Genomic DNA, 22802 nt, shown 5'->3' with positions numbered 1-22802 from the left:
TACTTGACCATTCTTTGTCTCCCGCCCCTGGTAACTTCGGACCTTCGGACTGCTGACCTCGGTTTTTCGGATTTCTCATCGGCTCTGACGATTTTGGAAATGCCTGCGCCTTTCAAGAAGTGCGACGTCTGTAAGGGCAAGGTGCCCGTCCAGGACCCGCACTCCTCCTGCCTGTTGTGCCTTGGACCGAACCACGACCCATTTTATTTTTCCGCCCTAAGTGCAATACCTTACATTTCTCCATGTTGAATTTCATTTTGTTACCTTTGGCCCAGCTTTCTAGTCTATTCAGGCCATTCTGAATCTTGATCCTGTCCTCTGGGGTATTAGCTATTCCTCCTAATTTGGTGTCATCTGCAAATTTGATAAGTATGCTCCCAATTCTGTCATCCAGGTCATTGATAAAGATGTTGAGTAGCACTGGGCCCAGGACAGAGCCCTGTGGGACCTCACTGGTCACTTCCCTCCAGGATGAAAAGGAGCCATTGTTGAGCACCCTTTGCGTTCGGCCGGTCAACCAATTACAGATCCATTTAACAGTTCCTTTGTCTAGCCCACATTTTACAAGCATGTTTGCAAGAATGTCATGGGAAACCTTGTCAAAGGCCTTACTGAAATCAAGACATACTATATCCACAGCATTCCCTTCATCTACCAAGCTGGTAATTTTATCAAAGAAAGAGATTAGATTTGTCTGGCATGACTTGTTTATCTGAAACCCATGTTGAGTTTTTGTGATTATGGAATTGCCATCTAGATTTTCACAGACTCTTTGTTTAATGATCTGCTCCAGAATCTTTCCTAGAACTGATGTCAGACTAACTGGACGATAATTGTTGGGATCCTCTTTTTCCCCCTTTTTGAAGATGGGGACAATGTTTGCCCTCATCCAGTCTGCTGGGACTTCTCCTGTTTTTCAGGAGTTTTCAAAGATTATTGCCAATGGCTCCGATATTACATTTGCCAGTTCTTTTAATACCCTTGGATGGAGTTCATCTGATCCCGGAGACTTAAATTCATTTAGATTAACAAGGTGTTCCTCTACTATCTCTTTACTTATTCTGTGCTGAAATTCCCCTATTCTGTCCTCTGCTCCATTATCCTCAGGTTGAGCACCCTTTGCCTTTTCTGAGAAGACTGAGGCAAAGAAGGTATTGAGTAATTCTGCCTTTTCTCTGTCCTGTTAACATTTTGTCATCTTCTCCATGCAGTGGCCCTACCATTTCCTTCTTCTTACTTTTGCTGTGGACATATCCAAAAAGCCCTTTTTGTTGTTCTTAACCTCTCTAGCAAGCCTGAGTTCATTCTGCGCTTTAGCTTTTCTGACTTTACCCCTACACATGCCTGCTATTTCTTTGAATTTCTTTTTTGTGATTTCCCCCTTTTCCATTTCTTATACTTGCTCCATTTAAAACTTAGCTCAGTTGAAAATTCCTTAGTCATCCGTCCTGGTTTCTTGAGACACCTCCCATTTTTCTTTCTCACTGGAACTGTTTGAAATTGTGCCTTCAGTATCTCCCTTTTGAGAAACTGCCATCCGTCCTGAACTCCTTTATCTTTTAGTATTTCTGACCACGGGATCGCCCTCAATACTTCTCTAAGTTTACTGAAATTCACTCTCCTAAAGTCTAGAATGTGTGTCTGACTATGCCTGACTGTCTGGAAGCATTGACCCTCCTCTACTCTCTCATCCATCCAGCTTTTAGGGTGATTATAAACAATTATGTCTGCTGGAATGTTATAAGTTCTTTGACAATGTTTTCCTTTGCTTCCTCCTTTACATCCTTTGTTACATGCCCCTAGGTTTTACCCTTAATTTATCCAAGAATCATATAAAAATCCATAATTTTAGCTCCACAACCTGCTCTCGATTTATACATGAGGTTGACTTATAGTTGAGTATATGTGGTACATCATCACCATTAAGATGCCAGAGAAGTGAACAGACTATGGGAATATACATAGACCTCAAAACTCATTGTATGCTACACACTAGTGTTCCTTACTCACTTCCAAGCCAGTGCTTGTTCTAATCCAGGGACAGGCTCACTTGTAGTTTGCAAAACAAGCTCTCTGCTCCATACTCTGATTTTCCGAGACCCTGTGTATTTAAAAAGGGTGAAAGAGAGAAGGAAGATTCATTGGGACTGTTTTCCAGGTTTCGTGAGTTGCATGCAATGTTTCTTTTATAAAGATTTGTATTCTCTGAAAAATTCCAAGTTCTAGATAGGCAAATGTTAAATCTTGATTAACTGTGTGCCCAGTTTTCACAGTCTATCCCATGGAACATCCCCTTTCCTTTTAAAAAACACACAATGAAATCTGTTATAATGGCATTTATAACACATGCACTTAGCTGTATGTGACTATGCATGTGCAGGGACCCCATGTATTCTGTCCATGAAGTATATATACTCCATGGAGCCACTATAGGAGGAAACTGAACAACCAGCTGCAGAGGTGATGGTGGCCCATTTGGATGTCACTAGAATGTGGCTTCTGTGTCCTACACTAAAATAATTCACTTACATATAAATAAGTAATGGGACACAGTTCAGGTACCCTTATGGTGAAATGAGATTTCTGAACTGTGTTCCACTCTGCAGTCCAAAAACTTTGTCCTTGGACCGCAATAAAAACCACTTATAACAGTAATAATCTAGATCTACAAAATTCTCCATGGGTTTACATCTTGTGGTAAGCAGCCTTCTACAACTTGGTGCCCTCCAGATGTGCTGGACATGGACTACAGCTCCTGTCATCTGTATCAAATGCCCACACAGGCTGGAACAATGACAGTTGTAGCCCAATATATCTAGGAGTGGAAAAGGCTGCATTAGAGCTCAAACTGAATGAAGAGAAATTATATCATGCCTAGAGGAAAACTGGAGCTCTTAATAATCATGAGTTTTTTCCCTTCTCCTCTTTGATCAATGCAATGTTACTAGCGAATGGCATTTTGTTGTTACAAATTCAGACCAACCTGTCACTGGGCAAATAGCACTCACTGCAAAATACTGCCCATCTCCCCTCCATGTGATCCGAGGTCTGTGGTCATCCCATGACAAAGCAGGAAACACTTCCTAGGAAAAGAACATGCGGGATTATCATAGAAGTACTAGAGTAATGGTTGCATGGTTGTCTTGCAATCACACTTACAGTTTCCTTCTCTTTCCCTCTCCCTTTGCCCTCCATCTTAAACTTTACTGACCCAGTCAAAAGGCTAAAAAATTAAGGGGCAGTGGATGTGCAAAGTGATGGGAGAGAACACAATCATTTATCCGCCTACGTAGTTTCATCTTCATCAGTTGATCAGAAGAATCTTAGCTTCAGTTTGCCATTTGCTGATCTTCAATTGGAAGCATCATCTATATACCATAAAATTGCACACAGTGTCCTTTTAAGGTTCCAGCCTGGCTTTATCATAGGACTCTGAGGTTAATAAATTTGATAACAACTAAGGAAAGAGAAGCCAAGAACTTGGAAAAGTGAAATGTAACCATAGTTAATACTTCCTCCTAGTCATGTGGGAAGAGGACAAGCAAGGCATGTGTGTCTGAGAAACACTTAGGCCCATGGTTTTGCTTAGGCATGGAGTGAGTCATGAATTGAATGCTAAAACATGGCTTACCATTACATGGCTTATTTGACTGCACATGCAGTGAACTCTGTAGCTGAGTCAGTCTAAGTCCAATTTTCTAATCACTATGCCAGTTCTGTGATCTTCTGAGATGTTATTCATTATACTTTAACATGGATATTTGTGTACCTACCTAGGCTGTATTGTGCTTAAAACCATCCTCTTGCCATTATTTACAAGTCTTTTTGTGTGTATAGAAGGAATATTTAAATTATTTTAATACAGTACCACTGGCTTGGTTCGAGCTGCCTGTTTGCCTTCTGATCCATGGAATTGTGTTTCTTTTTTACCCCAACCAACAGTAATAAACTTCCCTAGAAATAAACCAAATAACAGTACATGAGGACTGACTTATTAACTATTATTACAACACAGTACCACTATATTATAGTGTAGTTTGCTTGCAGCACCAGAACAAAGCTCTGGTGCTGCAACGAAGCTCAGTTTCCGGGAATTCCATAGCACTGAGCCATGGCAGTTAAACTGGTGTCAAACCAGATTATTTCTGCAGTGTGGATGCCTCCTAGATTGCTTACAAAATTAAACCAAGCAAAATAAACATCTCTACACAACACCACAATGATAATCTTGTGGCAATGCATTTTTATACAGCTGTGGTTTCTGATCCAAATGGCAGCATTTTATATAAAAACATTTTCCCTTAAACAAATTATATTCCACATTTATCCTAGCATTCACCAATAATATTTGGAAGTTCATCACTATAAAAGTGCTTCTATAATGCAACAGCCAAACCAAACAGTTGGATCCAGTTGTTTGAAAAAGTACTTATCAATCTTTATTTAGTCTGTTTATGCAATACTTTTACAAAGCCATAGTAATACATTTTGTAGGGATCAAATATCATGTACCAACTCACCTTCTCCAAAGTCATCTTGGTGGATTTCCCTTTCTGCAATTGGTTCAAAATCCCTTGTCATCAGAATGAGAGTCTGCTGTCCTGTCACACAATAAATACACAAGAAGCTTTCAAATTAAAACTTCACTTAGCTTGAGTATGACAAAAATATCTGACATAACAGCAGCAGAATATTGTTCTCACTGGGCCCGTACAGCCAGGCCAAAATAAAGCTGCTTCAGGTCACTTTGGAGGTATGCTGTTTAAATGATGCATGCGTCCTAAGAGGCCAGAAGCCGTGCCAAGGCCACGCTCCAGTTCTAAGGACTGGAGCGTGGCTTTTGGCCTCTTAAGATTCATGTGTCATTTAAACAGCATACTTCCAAAGTGACCCGAAGCAGCTTTATTTTGGCCTGTCTGCACGGGCCCACTGTTAAGAAGCAAGAAGGGTGACTCTGCTCCTTCAAATAATGCAGGTATGATCTTCTGATTACAAAAGACACAGAGATCATGTATAAATGTAATGCCAACTCTTCCCTATAAAGTCTGCATTGCACATCATGAACCAGACTTAGGCTGCAGCTGCACTGCATAAATAACCACTTTAACCACCACAACTCAATGCTATGGAATTCTGGGATTTGTAGTTTGGTGAGGCAACAGAGAAGGCTAAATATCGCACAAAACTACAAATCCCAGAATTCTATAGCATTGAGCCATGGCTCAGTGATAAAGAATTCTGGGGTTTGTAATTTTGTGAAGTGGTATCAAGCTGCTTTGTTTCTGCAGTGCAGACAAGGCCTTAGAAATGTTTTCATATCCTTCATCTCTCCTGTACTCTTCAGTGGAAATAGCCCTTCTTTTACCTTTAAGTTATGCTGAAGGTGTACTGAGGCTAGTTAGCCCTGCTAGCAAGTTTCCTGGCTAACTACAATTTGCACCTTGGACGTGAAACCAGTTGATAAAGTTTGGTTCAGAAGGTAGTTTGATTCTCACTTATTCATGGTTAGCCCTGATACACATGCAGCATTGGCCCACGTTTAGGCCAAACGAGGGGAGAGAAGAAATGTATACCAGAGAGGGAAGAAAGCATGTGCTTCCAAGGCTGCTTACTGTTTTGGAAGCCCAATTTGTAACAAGCCAGGGTTACAACTGTGCTGGACCAAATTATAAAAATATCAGTCACCATACTTTATAACTTTGCTGCATACCTGTAGCAAGGATGACAAGCTCTTGGTCAGGACTCCAGCTCATCACAGTGAGACCACTGTCCACACTGCCAACACATTCCAGCTGAAATAAAAAAGGAAAGATTTTTCACTAATCCCAGCCTGGCAGGGAGAGATTAAGCCAGTGAAGTTTTGAGCTCATTGGTTGTCTTTCTGCCAGGAAATGGTTGGTCTGCTAATATGCCCATGTCTATCCTACTTTAAAACCCAGGTATATCTATGGGAAAAGCCTGCTTCCACTATTACTTGTTCTCTAACCTACAGTGGGCTATACCAGCAATATTCTTATTCTTAAAATATTTTTAAGAGAAGAAAAAAATGAAACAATTTAAAATCAAAATTTTTATGTGATAGATTGGAAAACTACAACTGGCTGAGATTTCCTATTTAGGGCTGCCATAATTGTCCACTTTTACCAGGGACAAAATGTAGGACAAATTCAAGACCAAACTGTAGGGCAACTGCAGGACAAAACTCAGCTCAAAATGTAGGACATTTAAGGTCCACCATTTTTCTTCAATGTCCTACATTTTGGGCTGAGTTTTGTCCTGCAGTTGTCCTACAGTTTGGTCTTGAATTTGTTCCACATTTTGTCCCTGGTAAAAGTGGACAATTATGGCAACCCTATATTGCATGAATGTGGTAAAATATGCATGCATGGCAGTTTATATCTTTTGCATATATTTTTCCTTTACAGTTAGCCCTCCACATTTGCGTATTTGAATTTTGCGTATTTGATCATTTGTTGTTTTAATTAACATGTTCTCTCTAGGAATCGCTAGATCCTCCAGCACAACTCTGTCAGAAGTTGACCACAGAGTTGTGCTGGAGAACCTAGAAGTTCCTAGAAAAAACACTTCTCTGGGCATCTGTAGGTCATCCACCATGATTCTATAAATTTCTGGCAGATGGTGAGCATAGAGTTACACTGGAGGACCTGGAGATTCCTAGAGTGGTGTTCTCTTTTGTAAAAAGAATAATGTTTTTTTTATTTGCGGTTTTCCCACGTTCATGGGGGGTCTTCTAATTCCAGCGAATGTGGAGGGACCACTGTATATGCACCAAGCTTCATGGAGCCAATATAGGACACTTAAAGAATGGACAAAGGTTAAAACATCTGCATCATGCCTTACGCCAAAACTCAGTTTTGCATGGTTGAAGATTACATGGTGCCAAGCTTCTATTGTCATACCTGGTTGGTGTTCAGATTGCACAGTATAACATCTCCAGTTGCGATAGCGACACAGACAGACTCTAGATCTGGCAAATCCTCAATGCCCACTATGCATCCACTCCCATCTTCTGGTAGAAAACCTTCAGTTGTTAAAGGAACTTCTTTTATGACCTTTAAAAGAGACACAGCCATGAGGCATATCAGCTATGGTACATGTTGATTTGATCACGGGGAATGGCACTTAGAAAGATTACTTGAATTAAATATCTCAGTAGCATCAGACTAATGGTTAAAAATCAGGGAAAACCCCAATGACAGCTATTTCAGCAAAGCTAAGAGAAGATGGGTTGAAGGGCAAATGTGCTGTTGTAACCGGTATAAAAATCAGTTAGCCAGTGTGGTGTAGTAGTCTGAATGTTGGACTGCGACTTTGGAGACCAGGGTTCGATTCCCAGGTCAGTCATGAAATCCACTGGTGACCTTGGCAAGTCACACGCTCTCAGCCTCAGGGGAAGACTATGGCAAACTTCCCCTGGATAGCTCTTGCAAAGAAAACCTCATGATAGGGTTGCATTAGGGTCGCCACAGGTCGGAAACAACTTGAAGGCACACAATAACAAGTCACAATTTTAAACATTGGAAGGGATGTGGTAATGTTGGAACTTTAAAACAGATGATATGGGACTGTGACACGGTTCATCATGGGAAAAAATATTTAACATAACTGGAAGAAATTAGAGGACAAGTCCTACAAAGACCTCCTAACTGAGATTGCTTTTGTTCTTCATGGGAGCTCTGGTGCCACAACAAACTACTATTCCCAGAATTTCACAGCACTGAACCAAGGCAGTTAAGGTAGTGTCAAAACGGATTATTTCTGCAGTGCAGATGCAGAGATTGTGAACCATACGACTATAAAGGACATAACTGACATATGGTGCCTGACCTCTTGTGTGAGAGGATCCAACTCCACAATTCCATATTCTGTACTGATTAAGAGTGTCCTTCTGTCCACACGAAGAGTGAAACTCTGAGGGGTGCCAAGTGCTTGGACAGGCTGGCATTCTTGCGTTCTCAACAGTTTTAGATTTCTCATATCGTCCTCTTTATGCAGAACTGAAAAAAAAAGAGAAGAAATTCTTTCCCCATCCTATGAACAATTCAAAACAAGAGACAGCATCTTCAATAAATAAATAAATAAGTGGACTTTAAAAAAGTAAAATGTCAATGCTTGATGCAAATGACAACATTAGGAAAATGACACATTGGTGTCATTGGTGTGTTGCAAAATCTGACGGTTTTCTACCATTCTGAACATGCTTCTAAATGGAATATGACTCTTAAGCATAAATTTAATATGACTAAATAGATTATGACTCTTAAGCATAAAGAGGCTCCAGTGCAACTCTATGGTGAACTTTAACTAAAAGTTGCCCTGAAAGACATAGAGATTCCTAGAGAGAATACTCTACTAGGCATTTGTAGCTCCTCCAGTGCAATTCTATGGCCAGTGTCTGTTGGACATTGACCACAGAGTTGCACTGGAGGACCTAGAGATTCCTAGAGAGGTGTCCTCTCAGGTAAAAAGAGTGTTTTTGTTATTTGCGGTTTTTCCATATTCACAGGGGTCTTGCGCCCCTAACCCTAGCGAATATGGAGGGACAAGTGTAAATGTATTTGTATATGTAAATACATGTAACTGTATAGTATATATAAGAATGTGACTGCAACGATAAACAGATGTTATTATTATATCTGATAACATGGGAGATAAAAAATTATAAAAATAGTAATGAGCAGCATAAATTAATTCTGAGTGAAATAATGGTGATTTTTAACAACTGCCCCCATTGACAGGGACAATTTACTTTTAAAAAGTAACTACCATGCTCTGCTTTGGCCCATTCTTTCTAGGCAGGAACAGGGATCTGGTGCTTTGTCCTCCTTTGGGGTTAGGACATCTGGTCACCCTGCCTCTGACCTGATCTTGTCACGTTACACCCCACAGATCTACACATCACTATGTCTTGGGATGGGGGAGTGCTAGGCCCCCCCAAACACTGCATCTACCCAAGGCCCCCTAAGCCCTATGAGCAGCGCTGCCTCACTACCATTCATATTAAATAATAATAATATTAATAATAATAGCTATTCACTCCTAGAGAGTCACTGTGGCAGAGTGGTCTGAGTGTTGGGCTATGACTCTGGAGACCAGGGTTCGATTCTCAGCTCAGCCATGAAACGCACTGGGTGACCTTGGGCAAGTCACACTCTCTCAGCCTCAGGGGAAGGCAATGGCAAACCTCCTCTGAACAAGGTGTAGTGGTCTGAGTGTTGGGACTATGGTCCAAAACACACTGCAGAAACAATCCAGTTTGAGACCCCTTTAACTGCCCTGGCTCAGTGCTAGGGAATCCTGGGAATTGTAGTTTATTGTGGTCCCAGAGCTCTCTGACAGAGAAGGATAATATGTCTCACAAAACTATAGTTCCCATAATTCCTTAGCCCTGAGCCAGGGGCAGTTAAAGTGGTTTCAAACTGGATTATTTCTGTAGTGTGGATGCAGTCTTGGATTACTGAATTAAACCAGGGATAACAATCTTGGAGCCCAGGGGTAACAAACAGGGTTCTCTGTTGCCACAACAAACTACCACTCCCACAATTTCATAGCATGGGGTTATGGCAGTTTAAGCGGTGTCAACCCGCATTATTTCTGCAGTGTGGATGCAGCCTCATTTTCCCCAAGTGGTATGTCAAACCACAGTTCCCAATGGGGCTAGAAAGTATCTCTGAGGCCCCTTCTCTCCCCTCCTTCCTCTTACCTTCCAATAAGCAGCTGCTGCCACATTCACACGTGCAGCCCCACTAGAGATACAGCCAGTCTGCCATGTTAAAAGCGACTGTAAGGGCAAAGAAGTCAGGAGCATGCTCAGTGTGCCTCTGAAGCCCAAACTAGTTGAGGGCGGAAGCGTGAGGGTTGATTTTTTTTTAATCCGCATGCTCAGTGATATTCTGAAGCCAAACCGAGGAAGGGCAGTGACCGCGCATGCTCAGTGGCCCTCTACTCTGGCCTGTTATTTGAAGGAACAGTGTGAATTAGTAGCTGTTGTTTTATTGGTCTTCTTCAGTGGAGTTACTTTCAGTGTTCAACATATCAGTTTCTAGTAGCAGCAAATATAATGTATAACCGCCTGTATAATATTATATACATATATATAAATGTATGTATGTGATCATATATGACCTCCTGTTATATACACATAGTATAATATTGTATATATGTGTAATGTAATATCCTATGTTTTATATATATGTGTGTGTGTACATATATATATATATATATATATATATATATATATATATAATGTATCATATATATATATTGTGTGTGTGTTATATAATATGTAATAATATATGATCTGTGTAATATATATGTATATGTATATATATATATATGTATGTATGTATATATAATGTATAATACACACACACATATATATATGTTACATAAAATGTAATAATATATGATATCCTGTATAATATATATGTGTGTGCATATAAATATACCTATACATATAATGTAAAACACACACACACACACGTTATATAAAATGTAATAATATATAATCTCCTGCATACTATATATATAGTATAATATTGAATATATGTGTAATGTAATAATATATGATCGCCTGTGTAATATATATACGTGTGTGTGTGTGTGTGTGTTATATGTAATAATATATGCTCTCTTGTATAATATATATGTGTGCCTATATATAATGTATAATTAGGGTCGCCATACCTGAGGACCTCCAAACCGGGAAAAATGTAGGACAATTTTAAAAAAAAAGTCCTACATTTTTAAACCTTGTCCTCCTTCCCGGCTTGGGAGGAAGCCTCAGCCTCCTCTCAGGCCAGGAAGGGGCGCGGGGGCCACCCGTCATTGCGGCCATCACCACGGTAGCAAGCGGCCTCCACCTCCTCCCAGGCCCCGGCGAGGCCTTGGAGGACTCTGTGATCGCGGAGCCACCTCCAAGGCCTTGCTGGGGCCTGGGAAGGAGCATCTCCGCGGCCGGAGCTCTGACCGCATAGAGCACTCCTAGGCCTCAGCGAGGCCTTAGAGGCCCCTGCGGTGCGTGCGGGGGTGGAGGTGGCCGCGGCTGGTGCCGTCCCGGTTTTGGCGCCAAACTGGACCAGGACCAGGTCGGCACCGCCCAAAGAGGGATTGTCCCGCCTACAGGCGGGATATGGCATCCCTAGCCATGAAGGAATACATAGGATCCTAGAATCAAAAGGGACTACTAAGGGCCATATAGTCCAACCCTCCTTCTGCCATGCAGGAATACATAGGATCCTAGAGTTGAAAGGGACTACTAAGGGCCATAGAGTCCAACCCTCCTTCTGCCATGCAGGAATACATAGGATCCTAGTGTTAAAAGGGACTACTAAGGGCCATATAGTTCGACCCTCCTTCTGCCATGCAGGAATACATAGGATCCTAGAGTCACAAGGGACTACTAAGGGCCATATAGTCCACCCTCCTTCTGCCATCCAGTGTAACCCTCATCTGCCATGCAGGAACTCTCAGTCCAAGCATCCCCATTGACTAATGGCTGTCTAGCCTCTGTTTAAGGATCTCCAAAGGAAGAAGACCCCACCAAAACCTCCGAGGAAGCAGTGTGCTCCACCATTGAACGCGGGTTTATACAGTAAATCCTTAAATTAGTGATGGGGGTCTCAAGGTTTTTCTTACACCTGGAACATCCTCTTAGAGATGGATAATGGTGATGCAATGGCGATGGGATGCTCTCTGCCTCGCGGCTTTTGGGGACCATTTGCTCTGCTTTGGGTGCTGACTCTGGTTGTGCCTCTTCTCAGAAACGGCCCCGAGTTCAAAGCCCACATCGGCCAGAATGAGATAAACAACCCCAAGTTCAACTTCCTGAACCCCAACGACCCGTACCATGCCTACTACCAGCACAAAGTCAATGAGTTCAAGGAAGGGAAGGCGCAGGAGCCCTCGGCCACCATCCCAAAGGTCATGCAGGTGCAACAGAATGCACAGCAGCAGCTGCCGCAGAAGGTAAGTGGCCCTGTCCCCCTCGAACATTGCCTCTCTGGGATGATGCTGCATGCCTTTTCACCCATGGGGAAGCTTTGATTGAGAGTTCCTGCATGGAAGTATCAGGTTGGACTGGATCAGGGCCCTTTTTGGGGTCTCTTCCATGATCCTCTGTTTTCCCCACAGCTCCAGGCCCAGGTGATCCAAGAGATGGTGGTCCTGAAGGAGCCCCCTCCAGAGTTCGAGTTCATTGCGGACCCTCCGTCCATCTCCACCTTTGACCTGGACGTGGTCAAGCAGACCGCCCAGTTCGTGGCCCGGAACGGCAGGCAGTTCCTGACCCAGCTGATGCAGAAGGAGCAGAGGAACTACCAGTTCGACTTCCTGCACCCTCAGCACAGCCTCTTCAACTACTTCACCAAACTGGTTGAGCAGTACACCAAGGTAATGGGGTCTGGGAGGTTGCATTTGTGCATTAGGATCCAGTCTGATCTCAGACATTAAGCAGGGCCAGCCCTGGTTAGCCCTCGGATGGGGGTCCGGCAGAGGAGAGTGCGGGGATTTAGGGCAAAACCGGGCAAATCCCAGGCGTTAAAACATTTCTCTTCTGTTGTTTATTGTTTACGGCATTTATACCCTTCCCTTCAACCCTAAAGGCTCTAAAATCCTTCTCCGCAGACATGGAGAACGTATGCCCAGTGTGGGCCAACAACGTCCATCGTTTCTTATTGACAGTCTTGATTGGGGTTGTCGATAGTTTAAAGCCAACAAAATATGAATTCTCTTATCAATGGTATCAACAGCTGAGATGTTTATTATATTTGTTATATTTATTTATTATATTTTATTATATTTATTATATTTTTATCCTTACTATATTTGTCTATTATATTTTATTTTTTAATTTATTATATTTGTTATATTTATTTAATTTATTTATTTTATTATATTTATTTTTTATTTTTTATATTTATATTTATTTATTTATTTGTATCTGGCTCTTTAGAGATAGTAATCCAAAAGCGTGGAATGGGTGGCACTACCTCATTAAAGGGAACGGTTTCCCCATAAGATAGACACTTTAATCGAGATGATATCTTTAAATTATATATTTCAGATCCTGATCCCACCGAAGGGGCTGATCATAAAACTGAAGAAGGAGGCAGAAAACCCCAAAGAAGTCTTGGATCAGGTGCCTAAATATCTCCCTATAATTTTTGTGATGTTTCTGAATTGTTTCTTTGATGCATTCACTCCAGCAGTGGTTTACAAATGTAACATAGATGTAAACATTTGAAAACACATATTTATATTCCACCACCACCACCACCACCACCACATAATAATAATAATAATAATAATAATAATAATAATATAAAGATCTTTAAATGGTCACTTGTAGTTTCCTACTAAAGAGGCCAATTATGGGAGCGGGCACTAACGCTTCTCATATCGTAATGAAGTTTTGTGTTGCGTTGTTGTTTTTATGCCTCGTTGTAGGCCTGCTACCGCATGGAGTGGGCCAAGTTCCAGGAGCGAGAGCGGAAGAAGGAAGAAGAGGAAAAAGAGCGGGAGCGCGTTGCGTACGCCCAGATCGACTGGCACGATTTCGTGGTGGTGGAGACGGTGGACTTCCAGCCTTCGGAGCAAGGTGGGCGCATAAATAGTCTTGAGCCCCCATATATCTGTGGGATCGATAAGTAATTTCACTTTTCCGTATCTGGGGGCAGAAAGGTCTCTCTAGGCATCGGGAGGTCTTCTGGTGCCACTCTGTGGTCAATGTCTGGCACATGTTGCCATGGAAGACCTAGAGATTCCTAGAGAGGACACCACTAGGCATTTGTAGGTCCTCCAGCACAACTCTATGGTCAATGTCTAGCAGATGTTGCCCTGGAGGACCTAGAGATTCCTAGAGAAGACACTCTACTAGGCCTTTGTAGCTCCTCTAGCGCAGCTCTATGGTCAGTGTCTGTCGGACGTCGGCCACAGAGTTCCCCTGGAGGACCTAGAGATTCCTAGAGAGGTCTTGTGCCCCGTGCTCCTAACCCTAACAAATAGGGAAGGACCAATGCAGCCCAGTCCTCCAAGGAGAGGTGGCAGTGAGGCTCATCCCCTTCCTTCTCTGCTTTAGGGAACTTTCCTCTCCCCATGACCCCCGAGGAACTGGGCGCTCGGATTCTGATCCAGGAGCGCTACGAAAAGTTCATGGAGAGCGAGGAAGTGGAGATGGAAGTGGAGTCAGATGACGAAGACGAGAAGCAAGAAAAGACTGAGGAGGGACCGTCCCAGTTAGACCAGGACACCCAGGTTCAGGACATGGACGAGGTGAGTAGCCCTTTTTGGGATCTAGGATTGAGAGTTCCTGCATGGCAGAATGGGGTTGGACTGGATCAGGGGCCTTTTTGGGATCTAAGATTGGACTGGATGGCCCTATGATTGGACTGGATCAGGGCCCTTTTTGGGGTCTATGGTTAATTCCTGCATGGCAGAATGGGGTTGGGCTGGATGGCCCTTTTTGGGGTCTCTTCCAACTCTATATGATTGTCTGACTCTATGAATGAACAATTCTCTTGTCGCTTCCTAACCCCATTGCTTTTAAATCCGAAGGCCTCGGACGAAGAGGATGAGAACCAGAAAGTCCCACCTCCTCCAGAAACCCCGATGCCGCCTCTTCTGCCTCCGACTCCGGATCAGGTCATTGTCAGGAAGGATTATGATCCCAAAGGTGAGGTTTAGATGTAGTTGGGGGTTATGACTTGCGCAATCTTGCGTCCATAGATTGCAGGGCTGTTCGACAGTGGGACACACTCCCTTGGAGTCTCCGCCTTTGGAGGTCTTTAAACAGAGGCTGGGTGGCTATTTGTCAAAATGGGGATGTTTTGATTGAGAGTTCCTGCATGGCAAGAGAATGGGGTTGGACTCAATCAGGGCCCTTCTTGGGGTCTCTTCCAACTCTATGATTCTTGGCCAGAGGTGTCCTTTCCCTAAACCTTTCTGACCCTTCCTCCTCCAGCTTCCAAGCCCAGCCCTGGACGAATACCTCGTTTCCCCCATCACCGAGGAGAAGATCCCTGCCAGCAAGATGCAAGAACAAGAATGCTTCTGGATCCCCGATGGCTGGAGCAGAGGGATTGCTCACTCCGGGAGAAACAGACGGACGATGAAGTCTATGCGCCAGGTCAGTGCGGCCGGACCCTGAAATGCAGGTTCGATGCGTTTTCCTCTGCTGAGTAGTATCAGAGATATAATTACTTTTATTATTATTCTGGTATGCTTTTAGACTTCCTGCATGGCAGAATGGGTTTGGACTGGATCAGGGCCCTCCTTGGGGTCTCTTCCAACTCTTAAGATTCTATGATTCCTTAAACAGAGGCTGGATGGCCATCTGTCATTGGGGATGCCTTGATAGAGAGTTCCTGCATGGCAGAAGAATGGGGTTGGACTGGATCAGGACCCTCCTTGGGGTCTCGTCCAACTCTACGATTCTATGATTATTCTATTTCTGTCTCTTTAGGCTTGGATATCGAAAGCAGCCTGAAGCAGCTGGCTGAGCTCCATACTGACATCTTCGGCGTGGAGGAGACAGCCATCGGCAAGAAGATTGGGGAGGAGGAGATCCAGAAGCCAGAAGAAAAGGTACGGTCTCTGCGGGCGTCATGGGATGGTACCCTGCTTGCAGAGGCCGGAGACGCAAAGATGACCGTCCACTCTTCCCTCAGGTGACCTGGGACGGCCATTCGGGCAGCATGGCCTGCACCCAGCAGGCTGCCCAAGCCAACATCACCCTGCAAGAGCAGATCGAGGCGATCCATAAAGCCAAGGGGCTGGTGCCGGAGGACGACAGCAAGGAGAAGATCGGCCCAAGCAAGCCCAACGAGATGCTGCAGCAGCAGCCGCCTCCACCGCCCTCCTCAGCCCCCAACATGCCGACCAACGCCCCGCTGATCGTGTCCATGCCTCGCCCTCCTTCGGTAGGTGTTGCCATTTCCGTACAAACATCGTAAGACCCTTCCCCGACCCCAAAGTAATCTGATTTCTGTACTCCAGATGCCGCCCCCTGTCCGCACGACCGTGGTCAGCGCCGTCCCGGTCATGCCCCATCCCCCGATGACTTCCGTCGTCCAATTGCCGCCGGGGTCCGTGATCGCCACGCCGATGCCACCCATCATCCACGCCCCCCGGATCAATGTCGTGCCGATGCTGCCATTGGCTCCCCCCAATATGGCACCGCGCCCGCCTCCCATGATCGTGCCGACGGGTCAGTATCTCTTCTGTCTGTCTATGGTGTCTAGATCCAGGGAAGTCATAGTGCCACTCCATTCTGCTTTGGGAATAATAATCCTGTGTCCAGTTCTGGGCTTCACAATTCAGTTACAAGATGGAGGATGTCCAGAGGAGGGTGACCAAAATGGTGAAGGGTCTGGACACCATGAAACCCTATGAGGAACAACTTAGGGAGCTGGGGATGTTTAGCCTGGAGAAGAGAAAGTTAAGAGGTGATATTGAAGGGATGCCATATTGAGGAGGGAGCAAGCTTGTTTTCTGTTGCTTCAGTGCATTTTATGAGACCACTGCAAAAAGGCGTATTTTATTATTATTATCCTTGGTGGCGGTTGCGCCAAGTCACTGACTTATGATGTTCAATTATCGCAATATAGGATACAGACAGGGACCGGTCAGCGCACCAGGTAACTCCCTTAAGCGTCGTCATTGTGTCCTAAAACGCGTCTAATAACTAACCTTCCGGTCAAGCTCTCGGTTTGCATGCATTGAGAGTGGGGCCATTGGGGAAAACACAGTTGTGGTCTGTGTATATGTTTGTTTGTCAATAGTTTCTGACCTTTGTGGACCTCTGATCATTGCCGCTCTGGAAAGACATGGCTGCATGATAGCTTGGGTTTCAATGCGCCAGGTATCCTCTTTGCAAGGAGGACCGCGCAACGGACGCAGACAGCATTGTAGTAGAAGGAAATGTAGACATTTCACTTGTTTTGATGCATTCTTTCTCTTCCCTCTGCCCTCAGTTCCTCTAAAAGTAATTGGCTTCCTTCTTAATGCAATGGAGTCAAGCTTTCCAGATGCTCACAATTTGCACCTGGAGCCACTCCGGTTGAGACTCCAGCTCTCAGGGCATCCTGGCTTTCGCAATGCTTGGGCAAGAGAGGGTTAGGATTTCCATAGCCTCTTAGCCTGACTAATCTCATTTAACTCAATGTTTTTTGGCCTTGGAGTTATTACGATCGTGTCTTTCTTTTAAAGGCAAGGGGTGTCAAATGTAATTCCATTAGAAGAGAGCTATGTTCAGCCTTATGCGCTGTGGCCAAAAAGTGCGTCTATGTCCCACATATTTGGCATCATTGATAGGCTCCGAATGTCCCTCCAGAGTAAGGGCACTTAAATTTGGCACAATGATGGGCATGGCAAGTCTCTCTAGGAGTTTCTGGGTCCTCCAGTGCAACTCTATGGTCAACGTCTGACAGACACTGACCATAGAGTTGCCCTGGAGGAGCCACAAAGGCCTAGTAGAGTGTCCTCTCTAGGAATCTCTAGGTCTTTCAGTGCCACTTTTAGTTAAGGCTGACCATAGAGTTGTCCTGGAGGAGCCACAAAGGCCTAGTAGAGTGTTCTCTCTAGGAATCTCTAGGCCTTTCAGGGATGTTTTACATTTGACACCCGCTGCTGGTCCAAAGCGAGAGGGGGGCGGTCAATTGTAGTAATAATAACGCTTGCCAAATTAATACTTTTCTCTGTGCTCCAGCATTTGTTCCAGCGCCGCCTGTTGTGCCGGTCAGCGCGCCGGCGCCTATGCCGCCAGTTCACCCACCGCCCCCCATGGAAGACGAGCCAGCCTCCAAGAAACTGAAGTCTGAGGACAGCCTGATGCCTGAGGAAGAGTTCCTGCGTAGAAACAAGGTGCGTATTTTTAAGTGCACAGTAATAACTCTGTGGCCAATGTCCGACAGACACTGACCACAGAGTTACACTGTAGGAGCGACAAAGGCCTAGTAGAGCGTCCTCTCTAGGAATCCCTAGGTCTTTCAGTGCAATTTTTTGGTAAAGTTGACCATAGAGTTGTGCTGGAGGAGCTAGATATTCCTAGAGAGAACGAATCAACGTAATACGTAATCAGACCTTTCTCTCGGATGGGGTGGCGTTGTTGTCCCAGCATTGTTCTTCAGCCAGTTCTGTCCGCTGACCACTCCCTGAATTGCGTCCCTCCTTCTCTTAGGGTCCGGTCACCGTCAAGGTCCAGGTGCCCAACATGCAGGACAAGACCGAATGGAAGCTGAACGGTCAAGTGCTGGTTTTCACCCTCCCTCTATCGGACCAGGTAGGCTCCCCAAGTTTGCCCTAAGCGATGAACGGTCAGCAAAGGAGGCGCACCCCGCCTCCATCTTAGGCGGACCTGTCGCTGGTTGCGAGTCTGGCGCCATCAAACATTAAGGCCTTCCTAAACAAGGGAGCGCATGGGGTCCAGCATTAAAGCAACGTAGTGCTTGTGTAGTAGTGACTGATGTGTTTCTTTCCCCCTTTAATCCTTAGGTCTCGGTCATAAAAGTCAAGATCCACGAAGACACAGGGATGCCTGCTGGGAAGCAGAAGCTCCAGTATGAGGTCAGGGTTAGGGTTTCATCATTGCCCCCCAAAAGGGTTAAGGTTTCATCATTGCTCCCCAAAAGGGTTACATTGCTCCTCAAGTAGCTCCCCAAAAGGGTTAGGGTTACATGGCCCCCCCAAAAGGCTCCCCAGAAGGGGTGGGCTTACATTGCTTCCCAAAAGGCCGCTTTTCTACTGATGTGAACATTAACGGCGCATGGGACACAATAGTGGAAGGATGCACTTTCTACCTCATAGCGGGCCAAAAACGAGACCCAGAAACCCAAGGAGTCACTTCCGGTTGGAAACTGCGAGGTTTTCCTTCGGGGAAGTCTTAGGATTTCCTGCGGGTTTTAGGGAGAGGGGTCGAGCGAGTGTTTTTAATGCTTTGTTCAATGCCATCGGATGCTGGGGCGCGTCATTTTTGGTCCTTGCTTGGCGATCATAACCCCGAGGCCCTCTTTTCATTGTGTCTTGCAGGGCATTTTCATCAAGGACTCCAACTCCCTGGCTTACTACAACATGACCAGCTGGTCCATCATCCACTTGGCCCTCAAGGAAAGAGGAGGGAGGAAGAAGTAGGTTTAGGGAGGTCCTTTGGCGACGAAGAGGCTGAGCTTTGGACCTCTTTCAGGTCCGGAGAGAGAGCCGCCATCTTGCGCATGCGGCCACTATTAAGTTTGAAGCTTCATTATGCGCAGGTTGCGCCGTAATGTTCATTACATCAATGGCGTTCCACCATTCCGTATTCATTGCTTGTTTTTTGCCGTAGCTGTGTTTGGCTTGGCTTGGACCCAGTTCAAAACATATAGAAAGCAGTTAAGAGAATGATTTAAACATTTCAGCCTTGTTACCTGTAGTATCTTGCAAGTAAATTTAAGTTGTACATAATAAAAATTATTATTACATTCATTTACGTCCCACTTTGTGTTTTGTCACCGCTCAGATCCTATATCCTGGCATTGCAATGGTCATATATGGGGCACTGAAGGTTATATATTCTTTTAATGGGACACTTACGGTTATAGGTTATATTAATGGTCATATATGGGACACTGAAGGTTATAGATTGTATTAATGGGACACTTAAGGTTATAGATTATATTAATGTATTAATGGGACACGGGAATACATAGGATCCTATGTACTGGAAGGGTCTCCTAAGGGTCCTATTGTCCGAACCTAGAGAAGTGCATGGCAACCATGATGTGGAGAGAAGCCCCAAGTCTTGTTTCCATTTGAAAAGGTTCCATGCCTGCCTTGGGTTCCGTGTTCTACTCTAGAATGCAGCTGAGGTCAGTGCGGCCGTTGGATGCCAGTCAGTGCCCTTCTGGACAGAGGCTTGACCAGTTCGTGGAGGGCATCTTGACCTGTGGCCATTTGGGTTCTCGGTGCCGCCATGGCGCGTGGAGAGAATTTTCTCAAAGTGAGTGGCCCCACTGGCCAGAGATGGCCTTGGGAAGAGGTCAAGCGCGCAGCCGGAGGGAGGGAGACCAGAGGTGACCACTGGGGTCCTGGCTTTGCCCTGCCATCCCTTCCTTGGCTCTCATTCATCTCTCTCCCCCGCAGGCCGTCGGGAAGACCATCAGGAAGACTGTCAAGTTCTTCTCGTGTAATATACGGCCGAAAGATGAGGAGGACGAGGACGTCCCCAGGCGTCTTCGAAGGTAAGTTCCCCCTTCCTTCCTTCCTTCCTTCCTTCCTTCCCTCCCTCCCTCTTTCTTTCCTCATTTCCCTCCCTCCTTCCTTCCTTCCTTCCTTCCTTCCTTCCTCCCTTCCCCTCTTCCTTCTTTCCTTTCTGCCTCCCTTCTCCCCTTCCTTCCTTCCTTCCTTCCTTCCTTCCTTCCTTCCTTCCTCCTCCTCTTTCTTTCTTCCTTCTCTCCCGCCTTTCCTGCCTCCCTTCTCCTCTTCCTTCCTTCCCTCCCTTCCATCTTTCCTGCCTCCCTTCTCCTCTTCCTTCCTTCATCCCTCCTCCTCTTCCTTCCTTGCTTCCCTCCCGTCTTTCCTGCCTCCCTTCTCCCCTTCCTTCCTCCTCCTCTTCCTTCCTTCATCCCTTCTCCTCTTCCTTTCTTCCTTCTCTCCCGTCTTTCCTGCCTCCCTTCTCCTCTTCCTTCCTTCTCCCCTTCCTTCCTTCTTTCCTGCCTTCATCCCTTCTCCTCTTCCTTCCTTCCCTCCCGTCTTTCCTGCCTCCCTTCTCCTCTTCCTTCCTCCCTTCTCCTCTTCCTTCCTTCTTTCTTTCCTTCCTTCAACCCTTCTCTTCCTTCCTTCCTTCCTTCCTTCCCTCCTGTCTTTCCTGCCTCCCTTCTCCTCTTCCTTCCTTCCCTCCCTCCCTCCCTCCTTTCATATATATAATATATATAATTTTATCTGACTGAAAGAAGTGGTCACCCATAAAAGGAATAAACTCTTCCAAAACATGGCCACAGAGCCCACAAAACCCACCAGAGTGCCACGTTGCTGGACAGGAGAGACGGTCAGCGGCGCTAGAGTCGTCTTGTTTCATGGCCTTTTCCTGTCCCCATTGCAGACGCAAGAAGACGCAATCAACCCACTTTGAGGAGGAAGTGGTGGAAGACATCGCCGCGTTGTCCGCAGACGTCCATCCCCCTCTGTTGGAGGAGTTGACCGCGGACATCGATCCCTCTCTTTTGGAGGAGTTGACCGCAGATGTCCATCCCCCTCTGTTCGAGGAGTTGACCGCAGACATCGATCCTTCTCTGTTGGAGGAGTTGACCGCAGATGTCCATCCCCCTCTGTTGGAGGAGTTGACCGCGGACATCGATCCCTCTCTGTTGGAGGAGCTGACCGCCGACGTCTATCCCCCTCTGTTGGATAAGTTGACCATGGATGTCCATCAGTCTCCATCGCGGGAGCTGACCACAGATGTCCAGCAGTTTCCGTTGCAGGGTTTGACTGCGGGTGTCCATCCCTCTTTGTCACAGAGAGTGGTCATCGCGCAGGTCCACCGTGCTTTTTCGGTAAGGAGAGCCTTTCATATCCTCAGTGTCCTGAGAAGTGACCACGACCTTTGGCCAGGCCCTGACCCTTCCTCCCGAGGGTGGCCAAACATCCTCCTTTCCCAGGGCATGTCCTACATTTCGACTTGAATTCCAAAATGTCCTCCATTACAAACAAAAAGGGGTGGCGGTGAAGGTGGTTTGACTTCCATTTTGTAACGTCCTACGTTTTTCCCCACGAACGTACCGCGTTTGCTGATCCAGGGCGGCTTGACTGTCATTCTCAGAATACTGGGAGTCACAGTCAAGTGATATCTGGTCCGCGCACGTTCCAGTGTCGTAACGTCGCCCGGTTTCCACTCTGCATTCGCTTGCGCCTTCAGGCGCCATTTGCACATCGGTGCAGAAGGGTCCATACTCATTCCTCCTTTTTTCCTTTGAAAGGATTCCCCCGAACCAGAGGAGGCCAACAACGACGAGGAGGAGGACAATGAAGGGTGTCGGAGGTAATAAATAAACAAACACTACCTTTCTTTCCATCTCCGTCAGGGGACACTGTGCTTGAGAGTTCCTGCATGGCAGAATGGGGTTGGACTGGAGGTCTCTTCCAACTCTGTGGTTCTGTGATTGCAAGGGGGCATGTGGGCCATGGGTAGGCCATGGGTGAGCCAGAGGTGGCCATGGAGGAGCCATAGGTGGCCATGGAGGAGCCATAGGTGGGCTTCCATTCAGACCTTTGTACTGCCTCTCCCCCCAGCGTTGTCCAGAAAGAACAATTGGCGAAGGACATTGCCGAGGAGAAGCCTGCCATCCTATGGGTAAATTAATAGGGGCGGCGGACATTTGGGAGTCTCCCTTGTCCCCTTTCTTAGGGAAAGAGATTTGGGATCCGGGCCCCATGTACCTTTTTTCATGTTCCCCCCTCCTTTGGCCTTCTCTCACAGGACCTAGACGACGATATCTGGCGGGTGGAGGACGAATGTCGCCCGCACTCGGCTTTGCGCAGGTAAGTTCTTCTCACCTGGCAGGAGGGATGGCTGTTGTAACCCTGGAGTAGTGGCTGGGCGCTTATGGAAGTCCATGGCCTTCCATAGGGATGCCCTTGTGGTACCCTCAGTCTGGAGCAGTCTTCTGGACCCAGAAGGATGCTCTCAAAGGGTCACATTCATGAATAATAATAATAATAATTATTATTTTATTTAATAAGAATTAAGAATAAGAATAAGAATTTTATTTGTACCCCACTTTTCTGTTGCCAAACAAACGTTTCCTGCCTCCATT

At 45.6% G+C, this 22802-nt stretch overlaps 2 protein-coding genes across 2 annotated transcripts in view; one reads left to right on the top strand and one right to left on the bottom strand.

Annotated features, from left to right (window-relative positions):
- ELP1 (elongator acetyltransferase complex subunit 1) overlaps window positions 1–9803 on the bottom strand; it is a 48685-nt gene extending 38882 nt beyond the window's left edge. The window contains exons 1-8 of the mRNA XM_089488795.1: window positions 9725–9803; window positions 7849–8018; window positions 6921–7073; window positions 5711–5792; window positions 4521–4601; window positions 3869–3954; window positions 2984–3083; window positions 2011–2101 (exon numbers count right to left, since the gene is read on the bottom strand). Of these exons, the coding sequence (XP_089344921.1) occupies window positions 2011–2101; window positions 2984–3083; window positions 3869–3954; window positions 4521–4601; window positions 5711–5792; window positions 6921–7073; window positions 7849–7998 (743 nt within the window). The 5' untranslated portion in view covers window positions 7999–8018; window positions 9725–9803. The remainder of the gene's footprint in view (window positions 1–2010; window positions 2102–2983; window positions 3084–3868; window positions 3955–4520; window positions 4602–5710; window positions 5793–6920; window positions 7074–7848; window positions 8019–9724) is intronic.
- A 197-nt stretch (window positions 9804–10000) lies between these two features.
- On the top strand, window positions 10001–19414 carry LOC149323335 (splicing factor 3A subunit 1-like; the record flags this gene model as incomplete). The annotated part of the gene is made up of 16 exons (XM_089510960.1): window positions 10001–10083; window positions 11784–11988; window positions 12154–12411; window positions 13085–13159; window positions 13468–13618; window positions 14099–14292; window positions 14575–14692; window positions 14981–15145; window positions 15482–15603; window positions 15687–15938; window positions 16015–16225; window positions 16626–16655; window positions 17726–17880; window positions 18197–18298; window positions 18511–18582; window positions 19045–19414. Coding segments are annotated over 16 exons (2295 nt in total), but the record flags the coding sequence as incomplete, so codon positions are not given.
- Window positions 19415–22802: the final 3388 nt, after the last annotated feature.

This window comes from Sceloporus occidentalis, unplaced genomic scaffold, assembly GCF_023333645.1.
Source record: "Sceloporus occidentalis isolate IW3139 unplaced genomic scaffold, rSceOcc1.0.p SCAF_1, whole genome shotgun sequence".
Lineage (NCBI taxonomy): Eukaryota > Metazoa > Chordata > Lepidosauria > Squamata > Phrynosomatidae > Sceloporus > Sceloporus occidentalis.
Note: the sequence above shows the minus strand (reverse complement) of the source record. Positions and strands in the feature narration are given on the sequence as shown.